At 37.1% G+C, this 19,024-nt stretch overlaps 1 protein-coding gene, 1 non-coding gene and 1 pseudogene across 3 annotated transcripts; 1 reads left to right on the top strand and 2 right to left on the bottom strand.

Moving 5' to 3' along the window:
• Window positions 1-3,785: 3,785 nt before the first annotated feature.
• Window positions 3,786-6,139, top strand: LOC149387203 (uncharacterized). The gene is made up of 2 exons (XM_089623734.1): window positions 3,786-4,658; window positions 5,382-6,139. Exons 1-2 carry the CDS (start codon window positions 3,926-3,928, stop codon window positions 5,954-5,956), a joined length of 1,308 nt encoding a protein of 435 aa, XP_089479860.1. The 5' UTR covers window positions 3,786-3,925; the 3' UTR covers window positions 5,957-6,139.
• Window positions 6,140-13,273: 7,134 nt separating this feature from the next.
• LOC149387201 (origin of replication complex subunit 1-like) lies at window positions 13,274-18,826 on the bottom strand (annotated as a pseudogene). Its single transcript, XR_016300853.1, has 16 exons — window positions 18,719-18,826; window positions 18,557-18,634; window positions 17,366-17,809; window positions 17,126-17,269; window positions 16,765-16,876; window positions 16,493-16,651; window positions 16,262-16,403; window positions 16,082-16,181; window positions 15,641-15,992; window positions 15,421-15,478; window positions 15,156-15,334; window positions 14,937-15,051; window positions 14,740-14,810; window positions 14,430-14,525; window positions 14,245-14,322; window positions 13,274-14,099 (listed from the first exon to the last, which is right to left on the bottom strand). The product of XR_016300853.1 is annotated as an origin of replication complex subunit 1-like (transcript).
• On the bottom strand, window positions 16,780-16,857 carry LOC149387202 (small nucleolar RNA snoR28). Its single transcript, XR_016301131.1, has one exon. It is a non-coding gene; the product is annotated as a small nucleolar RNA snoR28 (small nucleolar RNA).
• Window positions 18,827-19,024: the final 198 nt, after the last annotated feature.

Raw genomic sequence — 19,024 nt, 5'->3', positions numbered from 1 at the left:
TCAAGCCCAGTTTGAGAAAATAACTTGGGCTAAGATTGTTAAGTCCATCTGCTTGACAGTGATTTTTTATTTTTTTTTTTGAAAAATTCTGCTTGACATAATGTATGGACCATAGATAGACCTCAGAATTTTTCAACTAATTGTGTTGCCATTAATTTGAGTATTAATGGGAAATTTTGGAAAAAATTTATTCATCAATTCAAAATGAGTAATTTTGACTAAAATATTAATGTATGGAGCAGAGAAATAATAGATAGGCAACAAATTAAACAATGAAAACTAACGGCTTCCAAAAATTACATGAAATTTGAAGTGAGGGGTATTTTCCTCTAAAATGTTAACATATGTCTTGTTTTGAATTTTTTATGAAAGAGAGTTTAATTCTGAATTAGGTAAACCATAAAGAGTGGTACCTAGGATAGCCTAGTGGTAATTCCACACCACCTCCTGTGTGGAGGTCGTGGGTTCAATCCCCACTGCAGCTGCCTTAAAAAAAAAAAAAAAAAAAAAAAAAAAGAGGTAAACCATAAAGTCTAATCCATGAATTTTCTCATTTCATATACTTTCCGGTTTGAAACACGTCATATCATTATGAATCACCAACTAATGTTCTCTAAGACTCAGGACCTACTTTATTAACCCATTATCGATTGGATATATGAGTCCCTATTCCCAGTTCCATCACAAGATATTCTCATGCAACCTATCAATAATCGAAGTTACTATAAATGGCCACAGATGAATAAGCTCAATTATTATTGTACTCTATCTCTATATGAAATGCACTTAATTTAAGTATTGTAAAATAAATAGATTAATGAAAATTCCCATATTTAAATTTAAAAAAAAAACAATTAGAAGTAATCAGAACAACTAATATTGTTGTCGCAACTTCACAGTCAGATTTAAATACAGCTAAATTAGGTAAAGAAATAAGAAACCTGTCGATGATTGGTAAGATTATATATGGTTGAGAGAGATAGCATATATGATGCATGTTATTTCATGATTATTTTATCTAGCTATAAGTGGTTAATGGGCGATAATGTTATATAACATTAAATGATTGAATACTACTCCAACTGCTATATGCTATTAATTTACGTGACAAGAATATTATATCTTTGTATAAGATCACCAAATCACATGCATGGAAACATGATCGTCTTGGACTTAACATGCAAGAAGATAGGAAAAAGTCCATGTCCTACGTCAAGTACGTGTGTATTTAGTCTTTCGTCCAAAAGTCATGGCTCACGGTAGATCTCACGAGAGAGAACTAAAAAGAAAGGAAAAGTCAAGGTTGGAGTCGAAATTCGAAGAAGTTCATCATCATGAGTTAGCATTGTCATGAGGTACTATATACATATACATGGTGATAAATTTTCCTAATCAAGAAGGCGGAGCGACCGAGAGAAGGGACTAAGAAGCAATAATTGTTTACGAAGTTGATGACAAATACGAGAAGTGGATTTTCTCGTAGTCTCCACCATTCAGTTCCAAAAATGTTGGACCATAGACTCAGGATGCTAGTTTCATATGACATACACATAATGATAGTTGCTTTGAGAGCTACGAGAAAGCCACGATGGTGAAGTGTTGCTCGGCAACAAGTCGTGTAAGCTAGCCTGAATTGATATAGTGCGGATCAAGTAGGATGCACGATAGGATCAAGCGGATTTTAACAATAAATTACCACCCCGAAGCATGTATACAATTGAGGTCAAAACATAACGTGTAAAAATTAATGATCTGAGAAGAAACTAAGAAAAGCTTGAACATGCTATTTCGTGCAAAATTTGTGCGCAACAGAAAACTTGTCCATATTTTGTCGCGCAAAATTAGTTGCACCGTGATCTTTTGCATCAAAACCGTTAGTACCCGCCTACGTAATTGACTTCGGACGTCAAATTTTTGTCACGCTATCCCAAAAATCCGAAATATTGATCTTGCTTTCCAAACATCTTTTGCCATAAACATCTTTGCGTGACAACAAATATTTTATCACGAAATAATCTTTCATGCAAATTTTGTAATAACTTTTGTAGTGTCACTCGGCCCTTCCCTAAAGTCGGATAATTTCTTGACATCTCCGAGGTGGGATATCGTGGGCCCTAATTTATAAATCCGAGTCCGACCCACCTTTTTTATATGATGGGCTCAGAGTGGTTTTGTGTTGGTCCTAAACCTTCAACACCTTCGAAGGGTCCATATAGGTCACCCAATTGCGCGCCAAGATCTATAGCTATAAAAACAAATAAAAATGGTTTCAGCAAACAGTTTTCTCTCCGGACATTGATATTGCTGTCAATATTATTTTTAGCTGATGTGAGGTATGGGTCGTCGACAAAACTGGTAGAATTTCGCATATTTTGGGAACTTAATTTCAGTTCGAAACAGCTTATATATGTTTCTTAATTCAAAACAGTTAATTATCATTTGTGGCTATGAAAACAAACGAACAGAAACAATTATTATAAGATGTGAACAACCACTGATCTCATGGCACCATGATTTCAGACATTTAGAATAATGAAAGCTGGTCCAAATATTTAATATTTGTATGAGAAAATACGTTGCACATGGACGAAATATTATAACGGAATTAGTTTACTAGACTAGATACATATTAAAATATTTTTATTTTCAATTAATTTTTGTCCCTTCCTACTTTAGAAAAAAATACAACTAATCAGCATGGACTATGACGATGATATATGAATAGTTCAATCATACTCAGCGTCCACAAATGGAAATCCACGGCCACAGGAAAGCCTATGATTGAAAAATCACACTTTAGATGTATCATACCTTATTATCCTTCTTTGTAAAAATAGGATCGCTTAAAATCAGCATGGACTATGAACTTTTGAGAGCTTCAATACATCGACACATATATGGTGTCTCACGAATATTCCTTAAATTTATGTTGGAATACCAAGTTGTTTAAACAAGCTATTTGGCCGTAAATTTTGCAAAAATTGTATATGCGATAATTGAGATATATATATATATATATATATATATATATATATATATATATACGCTATTGTACAAATAATTAGTATTTTTTTCTGCAGGGTTCATTTCATAAGTACATTGAATTAACTAATAAATCATAACAAAAATATAAATTAAAGACCATACATATATAGCTGTTGCCACCTTAGGATATCAGCAATACAGCGGTGATCTATGGTTTGCATGGAGTTATTTCACGTGTACTCACTCGGCAACAAGAATCAATCACACAAGTCTCTTTAATAAATAAATATAGGATATCTTTGTCTAATAGTCTATTCATTATTCAATACGTAATAAATATATCTTTCTTTAAAATTTCGATAAGTAGCAAGTACACGGATCCCAGTCCCGGACTTATGTTGCGAATCTGCAATTAAGACCTTGTGTCATATATAACACAGCTTTCGAATCCTTGATATCATGCTACAAATTTCTATATTAAAAAAAGTATGATCAGCTAAATTATTTGAATCTTTACACTATTAACCTATTCTATTTTAACGAATTATTTTTCAATAATCCATTTGAAGTATAAAAAAAAAAAAAGTCCAAAACTAAAGCTAACATATCCAAGAAACTAGAACTAGAGTCAAATCCCACTTTTTGACTCGAAGTCAAAACAACAACGTACATCACCCTCTTATCTCCTCAGTGGCCCCCACCACGCATATCTCCCACGTCACCACAAAATAATACTAACCCCATCCCAAGCTGCCACGTGTTCCCAAACATCAATCACTCTATTATATATAATAATACAAAACACAGACTCAAACCAAACAAACAGACCGACCTTCTTACCAAAAGAAAAGAAAAACGATGACTTAGAAAGAAAAGAACACCATTTCTCTTCTTCTTCTTCAAAACCTAACCCTAAGAGAGAGAAATAGACCCACAGACAATGGAGAATTACTCGTACGGATCATACACCGACTCCGGCGACTCATCGCCGCCGCGGTCGAGAGAGATCGAATTCGACAGCGTTCCAGCGCCGCCGTGGTCGGAGAACCAGAACTCCCGCGCGAAGTTCATGTGCAGCTACGGCGGAAAAATCCTACCTCGACCACACGATAACTTGCTATGCTACGTCGGCGGCGAGACCAAAATCCTCGCCGTCGATCGATCAATCAAGCTCTCAGCCATGATCGCCAAGCTCTCCGCCCTATTCGGCGGAGATGACGTGTCGTTCAAGTACCAGCTCCCCGGCGAGGACCTCGACGCGCTAATCTCCGTCACCAACGACGACGACCTGGATCTCATGATGTCGGAGTACGATCGCCTCTCCCGCTCCGCCGCCGCCGGAGCCAGGCCCACCAGAATGAGGATCTTCCTCTTCCCGGCGTACGGTTTCCGTACTCCGGGATTCACCGCCGATAGAGACGGCTTCGTCGAGGCTCTCAACTTCGGTCCGATTCTTCCGGACTCCGCTGCAAAGACTCCGAACGCCGTTGATTTCTTGTTCGGACTCGAGAAATACGTCACTACTCCGTCGGCTCCTCCGGCTCAACACTCTATCCACGCGCCGCCGGAGGTCAGCCGCGGTGTGATATATCCCGGAGATCAATACTGCGCCGCCGGGATTAATAAGATCCCGGTCCAGATTCCGGCCTCAGCCACAGGAGCGGATACACGTGGTAACTAAGACCCCCTCAATTATTTTCATTTATTTATTCATAATCGTTACGTGATAAAATGAATACTTGGCGATTTTTTTCATTTATTTATCAATCCTTTATTTATTTTAAGTGTCTTCATATTTTATCTATCCAATAAAATTAGAACTAACCTCTCTACAATATTTGATAAGAGGTAGGGGCTAATATAGCAACCAAGATCTCAATTTTTTTTTTATTTTTTATAAGTCTTAGCAACTATTATAAATTTCCAAAGAAAAAATAACGCAAGTCAAGTGTGCACACTACAAAAATAAAAACAAAAAACTATACAATTAAAACATATTTCAAGTATCACGTGGATAAATACATGCAGAAAATGAAATTTAATGTTTAGTTTTGTAAAAATTGATTGTGTGTTTTGCTTACCAATATATATTATTTTAAGTTTTTTTTTTTTTTTTTTTTGCATAGATAATTAAAATAGTTATCTAATATATAAGGTTATTAAATTTATACTGAATATTAGGCTCAGGTGAACACATTTTCTGGCTACCTCTCAGGGCAGGGGTATATCCTAACATCCCAACATCCAAATCAAGTGACGGTAAAAGAAAAAAAAAAAAAAAAAAGTTACAATTAAAGATCATACTAAATTTTTTTAGGGCATTGTAATGAATTATTTTCTTGAAAAAAATACTTCCAAGTTTTTAAATTATTTTTTTGTCTCCCACCTATGCTCAGCCGGTTACTGGCCGGAGAGGACAATCACCACCGGAGGCTTCCCAGTGGCCGTGACAACGCCGGCCACCGGAGATCATCGCCCGTTATATGTAATCCCAACATCCACGGCGGCGCTCCAGCGCCAGCTGGCCCCGCCGGCGATGAGCCACGCGATGCTGCCACGTGGCACCGCCGCCGAGGTCAAGGAGAGACCGGTGTACAGCGTAATACCATCGCGGCCGACGGTCTCGGCGGCTCCACGGTCGGTGATCCCGGCGCCACCGCCGCTTCCGGTTTACTCCGCCGCCTCGGCACCGCCGTTCATTCTTCCGCCTCAGCTGGCGAAGACGGCGGCGAGCGGCGGCTTCGCGGTGACCGCCACGGACGCTGCTCCGTACGGTCCGGTGGGGTACGACGGAAGGACGACGACGCCGAGACACGTGTACTACGCCACGCCGGGAGGGGTGGTGGTGGTTCCGCCGGTGCCGGCACCGCCGCCGCCTCCGCTGCCGCAGACTTTTCCGCCTCCGGTGGCCGCCGTCAGGGGAGGTGGCGGGATGGTGATTTCAAAGGTTCCACAAAGGTCCGGTGTGTGATGTGATCGAATTCGAATCACGTTATTTTCTAATTTATTTTTGGTTTTTTATTTTTTTTCCTTTGTTGGAAATTTGGATTATGAATCATTATATTACGTGTTTATTTATTTTCGGCAAAATAAAGTGAGAGATAACACGAAAAAATAACAGTTCAACACTTCAACATAATAAATTTCATTTGCTGTGAATAAAAGTGCATCTTTGCGTTGTTTTGTTATGTTTTAGAAATTGTTTAAAAAAATTCACCTTAATTTCTTTTTTCAAATGAATTGCCTCACAGTTAAAAAAATTAGAAGACTATTTTAGCCACAATACACATTGATTATTGATCTAATATAATTAGAAGACTAATATAGTAAGTGATATCTCAAAAAACAACGTGAGACTTTTTAAAAATCTGAAATATATAGTCCCCTATTTGATTGGCTGAATTACTGGTTTGGTTTTCAGACTTAACCTTTGTTAGACACGTATTAAATGTCGGGATATAAAGATAAGGTTTTGCGAACAGCTTTCGCTTATATGGCGTGTTGCTTCATATTCTACGCATATTCGGATTAAAAATATGGCAATTTTGAAAAAGACCTTTAACTATTCTCCGACCAAAAGGACAAAATCAAGTACTTGTCTCGTTAAGGAAGTAAGAACGAAAAATCATGCCAGATTTGTCAAGGCAATAGGCATGTAAATAATACCAATTATTGGCCATGGATAAACCCCACCACGAAGGAAAGTTCAAACTTGCATAGATTGTACAAAAATATGAAAAAATAATTGTGAACTCTATTTCGATAGTTTACAATAGAGATAAGCATCGTGAAGAGAACCTTATTTTACACACACACACATAATTAAAACAATATTTAAATAGATCCTTTGCTGTAAAAAAAATGAGATTTGTCTACGTTTTCTTGGCTTTATTAAACGTCAAGTTTAATTGTTATAAGATTATATTTATAGTTATTATTTAGTATCTTTTTTTTTTTTTTTTTTTTGTATACAAAGGGTGTAAAAAGTACACAAACTATAGTTGATTAAGGATCACCTTTTTTATACATGCTATTTCAGTATCAATAATGTATAGTTTAGAGTACTTTGTATGAATAATTAAATTTTTGTATTGCATGCTTAGATTTTTTATCTTGTACTAGAGAAGATTTTAACATTTGAAAATAGAAACAAAGTTACGTATTAAATTTGCAAAACCCATTATTGTTGACGACTCGACTTGTATAATATTAAGTTATATAGCCACACCGGTTATAGTGAATTGATATATAGCCCACATTTCGTTAATTTCTTGTAAATAGCCAAGTTAACTTATTAACAGATTAGTAAAAGACTTATTTAATCCAGCCAAACATGTAAAAAAAGTAGTTAATAGGCTGCCACGTATGCAAGTTGGCTATTTATAAAGTATTTACCAAATGTTGGCTAATTTACAATTCCTATAGTTTAGGTGACTTACGTAGCCAATTTTTTGTATCTAATAAAAATGGGGCTAAAAACCGAGCTGGAGAGGGTATCACAATCACAGTTGTAACATTTTTCAATAATAGTTTTTAGAGTAACAACTACTTGCTTTATAAATTTAGAGGCTTATACATGTTAAGACATCATCAGACGACAATTTACCACAAGATGTCGTATGTTGATAAAGTGACATCATTGCTTCTCACCCTAATGCGGCATTCCCTATAATGTCATGTTACCATTACTTGGTGAACAATTCAGCAAGGACACTTTTCCTAGACCACACAAGGACAGCGACAACTAATTTATAACTCATTCCTTTTGTAAATGTTTATTGTAATTTTCTAATTGGTTCATTGTAAACCCTTTCACATCACCCTTATGAATATAAAAGGGTATGAACGATAAAGAACGCTTTTGAGCTGTTTTCATATACATTTCCCTGTTTCATAGAGTCTTTTTTAATACATATCTGTCTTATTTCCATGCAGTACTTCACTTTTGAGTTCGAATGGCGCATTTTTAGTAGTTGTGGCACAAAATCATGGGATCAATTGAAACAAATTAGTCCGGTTTGGAATGTACTTCATTTCGATGATCTTCGACTCTATCTTCTCACTGATGAAGTGACGGTTAATCTCCATATGCTTGATTCTGTCGTGATAAATTAGATTTTTAGCAATGCTGAGGACGGCTTGATTGTCGCATAGAAACTTGATAAGTCATTCGAACTTGATCTTAAGGTCGTCAAGAATCATCTTCAACCATATGCCTTCACACACTCCATTAGCTAATGATCTGAGTTCGGTTTCAGCACTACTTCGCGAGACTACAGATTGTTTCTTGCTACGCCACGTGACGAGATTCTCCCATACATAAGTGCATATGCTTGATGTCGATATTCGATCTGGGACATACCTTGCCCAATCTGCATCACTGAAAATTTTGATACAACTGCTTCTTTTCTTGAATGAGAGACTTCTTCCTTGAGCAGATTTAAAGTATTAGAGAATTCGCATGATTGCTTCCATGTGGGTTTTCGAGAGATCACTCATGAATCTACTGAAAATTTTCTTTGTCGGTGGTGACCTCGGTTGTGTGAGTTACTAGCTTCACATTGGGATCCATTCATCGGAGTATCAGCTGGTTTGCAATCGAATTATAAACTAATGTATATATCTTCTTATAAACTAAAAATGTTACCGGATTTTTCATAGGATACGGCTTCAAATCTGGAGTCAGCAAGTGGATCCAAATCAATGGAGCGCGTATTACGGGTACGGCCAAGGCTACGATGCTGCTTCTTGTGCTGCTACTCAAGACCCATCTATGTATGCCTACGGAGCCGCCACTTTTCTTCAGATTCCATGTCGAACTCATCCGTTTGTTTCAGCTGGAAGGTGTTCAAGATTTGGCAGCAGTCCCTATAGTTGAAGACACAGAAGAATCAGATGATCCATTGGCTACACCTGATGTAGATAAGTATATATTCTAATCCCTCACAAATTATGCTTTGGCTTTTTCGTTTTTTTATATAATAAATATTTTTAAAGTTATTTAGGTTTTGATTTTTTAATTTTACGCACAGGACTAAATGATGCAAAATCAATACTTTGAGGACTGTTTTGCTCCAAAAATAGCTTAGAGACCGAAATGCCACTTCCATAATAGTTCAGGGACTGTTTGCGTAAAATAGCATTTAATTTTATTTTGTGTGTTTCCGTTTTCACTCAGTCTGCGATATGTTTTTGGTGATTGTGTAAGCTAACTTGGTGGGTCCACTGCTAGGTTGAACTCGGCTTACCTTGCTGTTCATGGGAGAGCTATTTTAGGCCGTCCGATGTGGATGAGAACGTCGTCGTTTTCGCAGCAAGCCTAGACGACACTGTTCTTCACAGCATTAACCAAATAATATTTAAACCAGTGTACATATGCTTAGTCCTGAAATGTGACAATTTTATATCAGATTGATGAGGTTGGTAGTTAGAAACATGATTTCATTTATTACTCGAAAACTTCAGTTTCTGTTTTGATTTCGAGTAATATATATTACATGTTTAGACTATTTTTTTGCATTTTACAACTTTTAACCATGCAAATTACAAGGGGTTTTTTTTTTTTTTTTTTTTTTTTTGCGTCTTTTAGAAAATGAGTAAGAATAAAAAAAACAAAAAAACAAAATTGTGATTACAGATATCATACAAACGACTTTTTGAAAATATACAAATCAAATGAAGAAAATAAAGATCAATCGTGTAGTGTGCCAGTTTTTTGGAAACGGAAGATGATAGCATATATGAGCAGTGGCGGATCCAGATTTTGGAAATTAATTTAGGTCGAAAAAAAAAATTATGCTAAAAAATATCGGTTTGGGTGGCGCCCAGACCTCTTGACCCTTGCACCTGGGTCCGCTCTTGTATATGAGCACGTACTCGGCACTTTTGAGTTACTCTCGTTAGTTGATAGAAAAACAAACAATTAAGCTCCAATAACAAAGCAAATGGGTGTCCATCATCCACATACAATTTTATAAGTGGAAATAAGCATTCAATAACCGTTTTTCATAAATAAATAAAAAAATTAATATTAGCCGTTGAATATTTTATTTTTCATAATCAATTGTTTTAATTTTTGAAGTGTCTATTTTGTCTTTAATATTGTTCACCAAATTTCAATAATTGCTGACCAAATTTCAATAAATGTTAACCAAAATTTTAATAATTGTTAATCAGATTTTAAAATCTGTTATATGCTCTATATGTGCTTACATTTCAAAATCTGTTGTGAAATATTGAACCTTTGGTTTGCTTTTTAGTTAATAATACTAGTTTGGATATACTCTTGAAATAAGGGCAATTAGCACAATAGTTCAATAGCTCACTCTGTTTTTTAAAAATAGTCAAAGTTTCATTTATTAAGAAAATAGTTTAACATGAAATGTTTTATAAGAAACTATTTTAGAATATATATTTACACACCCTAAAAGCAGAGATAAATTTTAGAATCGAAACGTTTCGTCATATTATTACTATTATATATATATATATATATATATGTATATGTATATATATATATATATATATATGAATAAGAAATTGAAATTGTTATAAACAATTTAACTTAGAAAATATTCAGTGTACACCGTCTATTATTGTAATATATTTTGATATAATATGTTATATATGTCAAAGTAGGGTATTTGTTTAATTAAGCGCGTGTAAATTAGAAATCCTACTAATAGTGAAATTCTAGAAGAAAATTAGAGATTAGAATCGGAAAAACTCTCTCTCAAGCTTGATGGTAGATGTTGAGAAGCTCAAACTTGCTACACAGCTCGGAAAAACTAGCTCGAGGAAGAGGTTTGGTGAGGATATCTGAGAGTTGATGACGCGTTGAAATGTACTCCATTTTGATGATCTTCGACTCTATCTTCTCACTGATGAAGTAACGGTCAATCTTGATATGCTTGGTTCCATCGTGATGAAGTGGATTTTTAGCATTGGCGAGGATGGCTTGATTGTCGCATAGAAATTTGATAGGTCCTCGGGACTTGATCTTGAGGTCGTCAAGAATCCTCTTCAGCATCGGGACGGGGTGCCGGGACATGGACATCAGAGGGGTGACGTGCTGGCCCAGCCACGGGATCAGCATCGGGAGCCCAGCAGACCCTCACCATCCCCCCGTCACCTGCTTGCAGGACGGCCAGCCCCTCTCCCTCATCGACACCTCCCTCTCCGGTTGCTAAACTATATATTCTTATTCTTATTATTGCCTTGCTTTGCTTGTATACCCATATATCATATCGATAATACTATTCAAAATCAATGCATCTTTACAAAATCAATAAAGAAGAACAATGTGTGTGTGTGTGTGTGTGTGTGTCTTGTTAACCCGTCTTTCCTAGATTTGACGGTCTTGCTTCTGCGGTTCTTGGGCTGAATGGGCCTCTTCCGCCGTGAGCGAACCGGGGACTCAGCTCCACTCGCAGATTGGACGACTGTTTTGCTTCCGCGGCGGTTCTTGGGCTATACACCTTCTCGGAGTCCTTGAATGAGATCGAGACCGAAAGCTTGAGGCTGCACATGCGCCTGATCTCGCCCCGACCTCGGGTCATAATGCCGTCAAGAATCTCTCCATCGTCCGCAAACGAAGCCCATCTGCTTATGTCCCCCTCTTGCTGCATTGTTTACGCACACACAAATGAATACCCATAATATAATAAACAAACAGTTTGTGAAAGTAAAATGGTTTTTTTTTTTTTTTTTTTTTTTTTTTTTTTTTTTTTTTTTTTTTTTTACTGTGGGTAAGCTGAAGGACATGGCGGGGGCTTCGATGGGCTCCTTTGAAAAACTTGGACAGAAAGAATGTACTGCCTCAGCGGAACCAACAGCATGATCAGCAGCGGGAAAAGTAGGCCCGCCCATAGAAGCGAGGTGGGAATCATTTTGATGAAAGGCATCGCAGCGATGCACAGCGCAGATTGAAGCAAGTTGGTGAGGCGTTGCTCTTTCACTTCCACCCGCAGTAAATCGTCAATCACTCTCTCCATGTCAAACGTTGTCTCATCAACCGCCACGCCGTTACTCTCAATCGGAATCGCCGTGCTCTTCAACTCCATTAATTGTCTCTGTGTATGTTTCATCGTCGCCGCCTTCGCTGAGAGTCGCCATTAATTTTCCCCACTGAGTTCTCATCCCGACGGTGGTGATCATCATCTTGCAAGAGCCGTCCTGGACTTTGGTGCCGGAGAGAAGGAAGGGGCTCTCGGAGGAGGCCATCACCGGTGAGGCTCGACTCGTCGATGACGACGGAGAATCCCCAATATAATATATATATATATATATATATACATATATATATATATATATATATTAATAAGAAAATTGTAATTGTTAGACAGTGTACACCGTCTATTATTGTAATATATTTTGATATAATATGTTATATATGTCAAAGTATGGTATTTGTTTAACTAAGCGCGTGTCGAATTAGAAATCCTACTAATAGTGAAATTCTAAAGAGTCGGAGTAGGAGTAGGAGTAGGGAAATTTGTCTATATAAACATGCTTAGTCGGAGAAGGAGTAGGAGTAGGGAAATTTGTCTATATAAACTTGCTTAGTATATTCACGTAAATCAACCAAAAATATTAGAAAAATATGAAGTGTGTTTCCGAACGTGTTATGGAGATCGAGTCTAAACTCAAGTCTTTATTAGGCTTATCTGAACTAGCCGAGAGTTCTAATGCGGTAATTAATTTATTCTATCGATCGATCACATAAACGTTTCTTTTTCGAATACATGTAAATCTTTATTATTATTAGGCTGAGGTGAGGGCAGAAGTAGAAGTATCGGTGGAGAGGAAGAAGAAGAAGAAGGTCAACTATCGCGATCTTCCACAGAGCAAGAAACTCTTCTTGGGCGGTTTGCCGGAGGGACTCACCGAGGACGAGCTTCACGATTACTTCGCCAAGTTCGGGACCATCACCGACCATGTCATCATCCCCGACCAGGTCAGCAAGAAGCCACGTGGATTCGGCTTCGTCAGCTTCGAGTCCGACGAGGCCGTTGCGGCGGTGCTCCGATACCGCTTCCACACAATAAAGGGCAAGCCAGTCGAGGTCACCAGGGCTACGCCGAAAGAACCGGCGCCGACGTTCGTCGCCGCCGTGCCGATTCCGATCATCCACCAGAACGTGGAATATTACTACGGGAACTATTATTACTACTTCTACCCATATTGCCCTTGCGGTGCTTCTACCGGAGCCCCTCATTACTGCCCACTTGCCAACGGACTTTATTATGGCGGTGGAGCTCCGGTCTTCTTCGCTGCTCATCATCCTTAGTTCTTCACTACTGTTTGTTTGTTGCAACCGGATTCTCTTTTCGGATTCATTATTGCTTGGATTTTTTTATTGTTTAGTTTATTTTTAGATAAAATAAGTAATTGTTGGATCTGTTTTTTTTTTTTTTTTTGTTGGTGTGTGAATCAGTGGTTATTTCTTAAACTGAGACCTATGATTGAATAACTGTTTCTCTTATATACTTTTTTTAATTAAATTTCAGTCTTGATATCGTATGAGGATTTGTTGGTTTACTTTGCGGTTAATACTGCTAGTTTCAGTCTAATCTATTACAGTTCTCTTTGTTTGTTTGTATAATGTGAGCATTACAGCGTCGAATGAAAAAAATGAACAGTCTGTTTGTTCTACAAGTTTACAACAACAAACAAGAATAATGAATAACAAAATTGAATATATCTCTCTGACCTACAATCAATTTTTTTTCCCTTTCCTTTCGAATAATATTCCCTTGCAATTTTTTTTTTTTTTTTTTTTGGGTTGAGCTTGTATATCATAGATACTTGGACAACCAAGGTATCTCCTTACTATCTTTCAGAGCAAATGCGACATCATCACTACAATCAAGCAAAAAAACAAAAGGAACATTATTGAAGCAACATAAATCTCAAATATAAGAGGTGTTGTAGAACTTAGGAACAAACATTGAGAAGTTGAGTTGCAACTTTTGCAACCTGAGCTTTTCCCCGGATCCGCATAGAATAATCCGGCATTCACCGAGCTTACACCAGCCAAAATATTTTTATATATTAAATATATAAAAATTGGCCTAAACGACTGAATTTGAGATACACTGTTCATAAACACTCATCTGAAATAGGCATACATTGAAAAGAATAAAAAAGAGAGTGGTCGTATATTTCGTAAATATATTTCGTAAATAAAAAAGAGAGTGGTCGTATATTTCGTAAATACATTGTAGCTTCTCTTCGAGAACTTATCATCATCAAACTTACCCCAAGTTTTAAGAGTGTATCGTGCCCTGGAAATGTTTCTCTGTTGTTTGTACAGAGACGTGTGACAGCCATTGCCAACTGAAATTGTAAAAATATATTTACTTATTAATTTTGGGAATGAACAAAATACAGAAGTGAAAAGTAATGAAGATGCAGTGTTATTAGGTAGAAAGTGAAAGGTTGACCTTTTCAAAGGTAGTTTCACCCATCCCCGTTTGATATAGCTCATACACCATAGCAGTCGAGAAAATTTTACTAAATTTTGAACAACTTTTCATCACCTGCAAAAGCGCCCAAATTCAATTTACTTTCACAAATAAACATTGACCGAAATCAAACAATTCAAAACTAAAGCAACAGTGAAAAGTAAAAACCTCTGTACTCCTCAATGCAAAAACGAAAGTTATCGCGCCCATTTCAAAATATCATCTAATATTCAAATGAAAGTAAGCTGCAACAAGTGATAATTTCATTCGTTGTTCAGTTGTGACTAACTTGAATATGGGGTGCCTGAAACATTTCTTGAATAGCTGCTTCAACTTCTGCCATGCTGAAAAGGGCTTTCCCTGGGAATTGACACATTTTGATTCTATAAGTAACAAGTTGCATTTTCTACCGAAGCAATTAATGGAGAGAAATATTAACTGCTGAACTAAGATGAAGCAATTCTGCCTATTATAATGAGTTGGCACCTTCTGAAGCGTTGGTGGGGTTTGAGCTTAGTGTCTTCAGACGATAATCTGTGATTTCAGCTGCGCGTCTACAAATTTCAAGAGCACGACGAGCATCTCCTGAAATTGCCGCTACCTGGATTTTACTTGAGCGCGTTAAACAATATCGTAGATGAAAAACTCATCATTTTCATAGATGCATGGACCGCCATGGTGTAATTATAAAAGGACACAACTGACCTTTCTTGAAGCAAACTCGATCGCCTGTTTCGCAAACGCATCAATTCCTTTAAGCCGACTCAAAATGATTTCTAGAAGTTGTTGAAACTTATAGCGGCCGAAGCAGAGCCTTTGGATTCCCGTCCGACTTGAGATGCGATGAAGCAACTTCTCTGGAAGGTCCATTGTATTTGCTATGCCTAAAATAATACATTTTCCATGAATGAAAAATTATCCTAGCAGATATATTCTAATAGACAAGAAGAAGCTGAAGCAAAATGTGTACCGATCACAATCAGCTTGGAATGTGGTTTAGTTGGCCAGTCAAGAATGTTATACAGAACCTGCAAAAGTAAAATGTAAGGGAGTAATTTTTCTGCTTTCATTGCCTATTCTGTTATTCATATGACAAATAACTAATCAAGAAACTCGCACAGGAAAAGTTACCAGATACTACCTTAGACCGGTAAATGAAAAGAACAGAAGAGAAAGGAGTGTTGAATTACCGACTGATTTCTGGTCACGAAAAGATCAAGTTCGTCGATAAGCAGAATGCAAGGTCGGTCATCCTCTTTGCCAAATTTCTTTCCTTCTGAAAACTGCTCGGTAAGCATATGTAGGGCCATCCTCCAACCAACCCTGTGCCCACTTAATGCTTCATATATAACCCATCGGAACATGTCAGATTAGAGAAACAATTAAATATAAACCACATGCCATTTTGTAATTGTGTATCTCACCTTATAAATATTTTCAGGAGATGCCAACTTCAAACCATTAATATCTACAAAACTATATGGTTTGATGTTTCCGGACTTCAGACCTCAGATTCTTCATAACAGCCAGTACACTCATTGTCTACAGTTTCCAGAGAAAAAGGGAAAACATAGTGTGTTAAAATTCAGTCATACTAAATGAATGCAAGAAGAAGAAAAAAAAAGTTTCACCTTGCCAGTCCCCGGAACACCATGGATGTACAAGCAACGACCTAGGCATTGGTCATCACATATCGCACCTTTTATAAAGGAAGTTATCTCCTCCATTTCTCTACACAAAACAGCCATACATTAGAAAGTAGAAATTGATACATCTCAAGGGAACCTAAACACAGGTGCTCTTTAACATACTTATTCCTGCAAGGAAGGGCGTTGATGCTAAAAGAAGTGTCGCTTTCGCTCTCTTTTCAGTTTGCTTATGGCATCTTACATGCTCTGGGATCTTCTTCGCCCCCACTTTTTCAAGCCCAAAGAAGTGTCCTTTTCCTAAGTTCTGTACACAAACACATATCAACTAGTTAGTTTTGGAAATCTTCCTACTAATGCCATATATATGTGATTGTACAAAATTAGCAGACATACAGCAGCCAACACGTGCGCTGAAGATGATTTAGCTCGCCTACTTTTAAGGCTCTCCTCCTCTTCATCGAACAATTCATCATCGCTGTCAGACTCTTTTCCAGCTTTCCAATCATCGTCGTCACTGTCAGATTCTACTTATTTGCCAGCTTCTTCACCATCCTATAAAATGTAAAGAACAAGAAAAAAAATATTATAAATTCAACTGAATGGTAAGCCTAACTCCACTTCACTTCATACCAAGGAATATTCTGCTACTAATTTTTAAAACCCACCTCTTTGTCGTCATCAATTTCAGCCAGACGTTTGAAACTGTGCCAATGCACATGGTACTCATATTCACAGAAGAAAACATCGTCCCCTTCGTCTGTGTGGCCTTGGCACATTCTGCTTTAACATAAATCAAGAATTCACCAAAACAAAAGAAAGAAAGAAAAAAAATGTAAGATGCTACTTTATCTAGAAAGAAAGAAAAGAACAACAGAAAAATATACCAATGATGCAAAAGGTAAATCACAAAGAATCACAATAAAGGTTTCCGCTTCATAAAACTAGAAGTTCAAAACATAACTACCATAACTCTATGCCAACATTATCAAACAGAACATCAATCAATTCGAAGATTTTGTCGTTCACCTCAATGTCAGCACAATCACTGATTCACTGGTGCGATAAAGCTCTCTCCTCAGGTTATGAGGTTGTCTTCCTGAAGCAATCTCTTCTGGGATCATAAACCATCGAACTCGACACCAGTAATTACCATCCACCTCTGTCCACAAACTGAACACACAATAACACAACCACGCATTAACAACAAGTACTAAAATCGGCTTAGATTTGCACAGATTTCAAATAAACTAAGAAAAAGAAAATCACCTTTCGATACGAGCAGCCCATAGATCACTCAAAAGAAGCTTCTCTCTCATCGTCCTCCTACGTTTCTTCCCTTTAGGAGGCTCTGGAAAGTCAACTTTCTGACCCGCTTTCCGAGCCTCGCAATATCCGCAAATCCAATCTCCTTCCGGAACCACCCTCAGAGGCGGTTTGAGACACTTCAAATGGAATTCATTCAAACAATCGTCACACTCGATCATCACCGCCTTCCCGGCCTTAAAGCAACCCCTACAATCCTCGACCTCGGTGTCTTCTTCGTCTGAGATCGCGTCCTCTCTCCTCCGCACATACACCGTCTCCAATCTTGAATTCTCTGCCGTCGTACACGATCTTCCGGCAGAAAACTCTTCTCTTCGACTCGGTGCTCTTCTTCAGCTTCTTTGAATTCCCATCTTTTGAAGCCATTCCTCTCGGTGAGTGTCTCATCTAATTTAGCATGTTAGACCAAATTAATCTTAACTCTGATAAAGAATAACAAGATTTACGAAAACAACATTTAGCACCTGTCTTTAGCTCACATATCTGACATCAAAATACATGAAATAAACAGCAAGAATCAACATTTGTTGATTTCCTTTCTGATAATACCAATTAAGTAAACTTCAGCTTGAAGTTTTTTAAATTTCTTTCCCATGTTTGCAGATTCTCTCGGCAACCAAACCGATGGAGGAGTGGACCTCAGACGACAAGGAAACAGAAAACACTAAGTGTATATATTTAATACATGAATATCGTGTATACACATATGACAATTTTATGGTAAGAATACAGAAAATGCCATATATGATAGTTGATTTGATTGACAAAATTAAAAAAAAAAAAAAAAAAAGAACTTATGCCACATCCAGACTGATGAACATTGAAGGTGCTAAGTGACGTTATTATGAAATTCAATTCGCAAGACAATCCCAGAAAGAAACATTTTTCAACGGACTCTACTGTGATAGAAATGGGCTGGAAAGCTTCTCAAATCAAAATCATCTCTAACTTCTCAAACTCAAAGAGAAAACGAAAAATCAAACACGCAAAGCGAAAACCACCATTATGAACTCAGTTTTTAATCCAAGCACACGGTATCAAAAGGAAAATCACAATAATGAAAAATATCCAGAAAATCCAACATAAATCAAACAAAACCCCTAAATTTAATCTTGAGCAGAATTATCTGTTTACCTTGAGAATTCCAACGATAATCCATCATTTCTTTTCCACTTGCTCGCCGAAACCCCCCAAACTAAAGACGAATCGAATCTTCAAATCAAACGCACGAATAAATTATAGATTTTCATATCTGAAATTCAAAAGATAATAAAAGGAAAACGAGGAGAGACATACCTTAAATAAACTCCAGTGGTTGAATCCTTGCTCTTCAACCAATTGTCTCCCGAACTCTCTTTCTCGCTCTCTGTCTCGCACACACACACACTCTCTCTCTCTCTCTCTTTGAATCCTTATATTATATACATTAATTGGAATGAACAATTAAATATGTATTTTATATATATGTCGCACATTAAACACAATTACATAATATAAGGACTAATTACTCATTTTACTAACTAGCTTAATTAATTTAAATGCACTATAATAATAAAATAAGCTCATAAAAATATTTATCAATTTAAAATATACACATATAAA

The sequence above is a fragment of the Urtica dioica genome, chromosome 8 (genome assembly GCF_054948205.1).
Source record: "Urtica dioica subsp. dioica isolate 48M chromosome 8, U.dioica_male_clone48M_v1_H2, whole genome shotgun sequence".
NCBI classification, from domain to species: domain Eukaryota; kingdom Viridiplantae; phylum Streptophyta; class Magnoliopsida; order Rosales; family Urticaceae; genus Urtica; species Urtica dioica.
This window is presented reverse-complemented; position numbering and strand designations above follow the sequence as displayed.

Excerpts from the sequence above, each read along its gene's own strand:
- LOC149387203 (XM_089623734.1), top strand. The coding sequence starts at position 3,926 with ATGGAGAATTACTCGTACGGATCATACACCGACTCCGGCGACTCATCG. Across the intron at positions 4,659-5,381 it reads CACAGGAGCGGATACACGTG|CCGGTTACTGGCCGGAGAGG; the intron begins GTAACTAAGACC and ends ACCTATGCTCAG.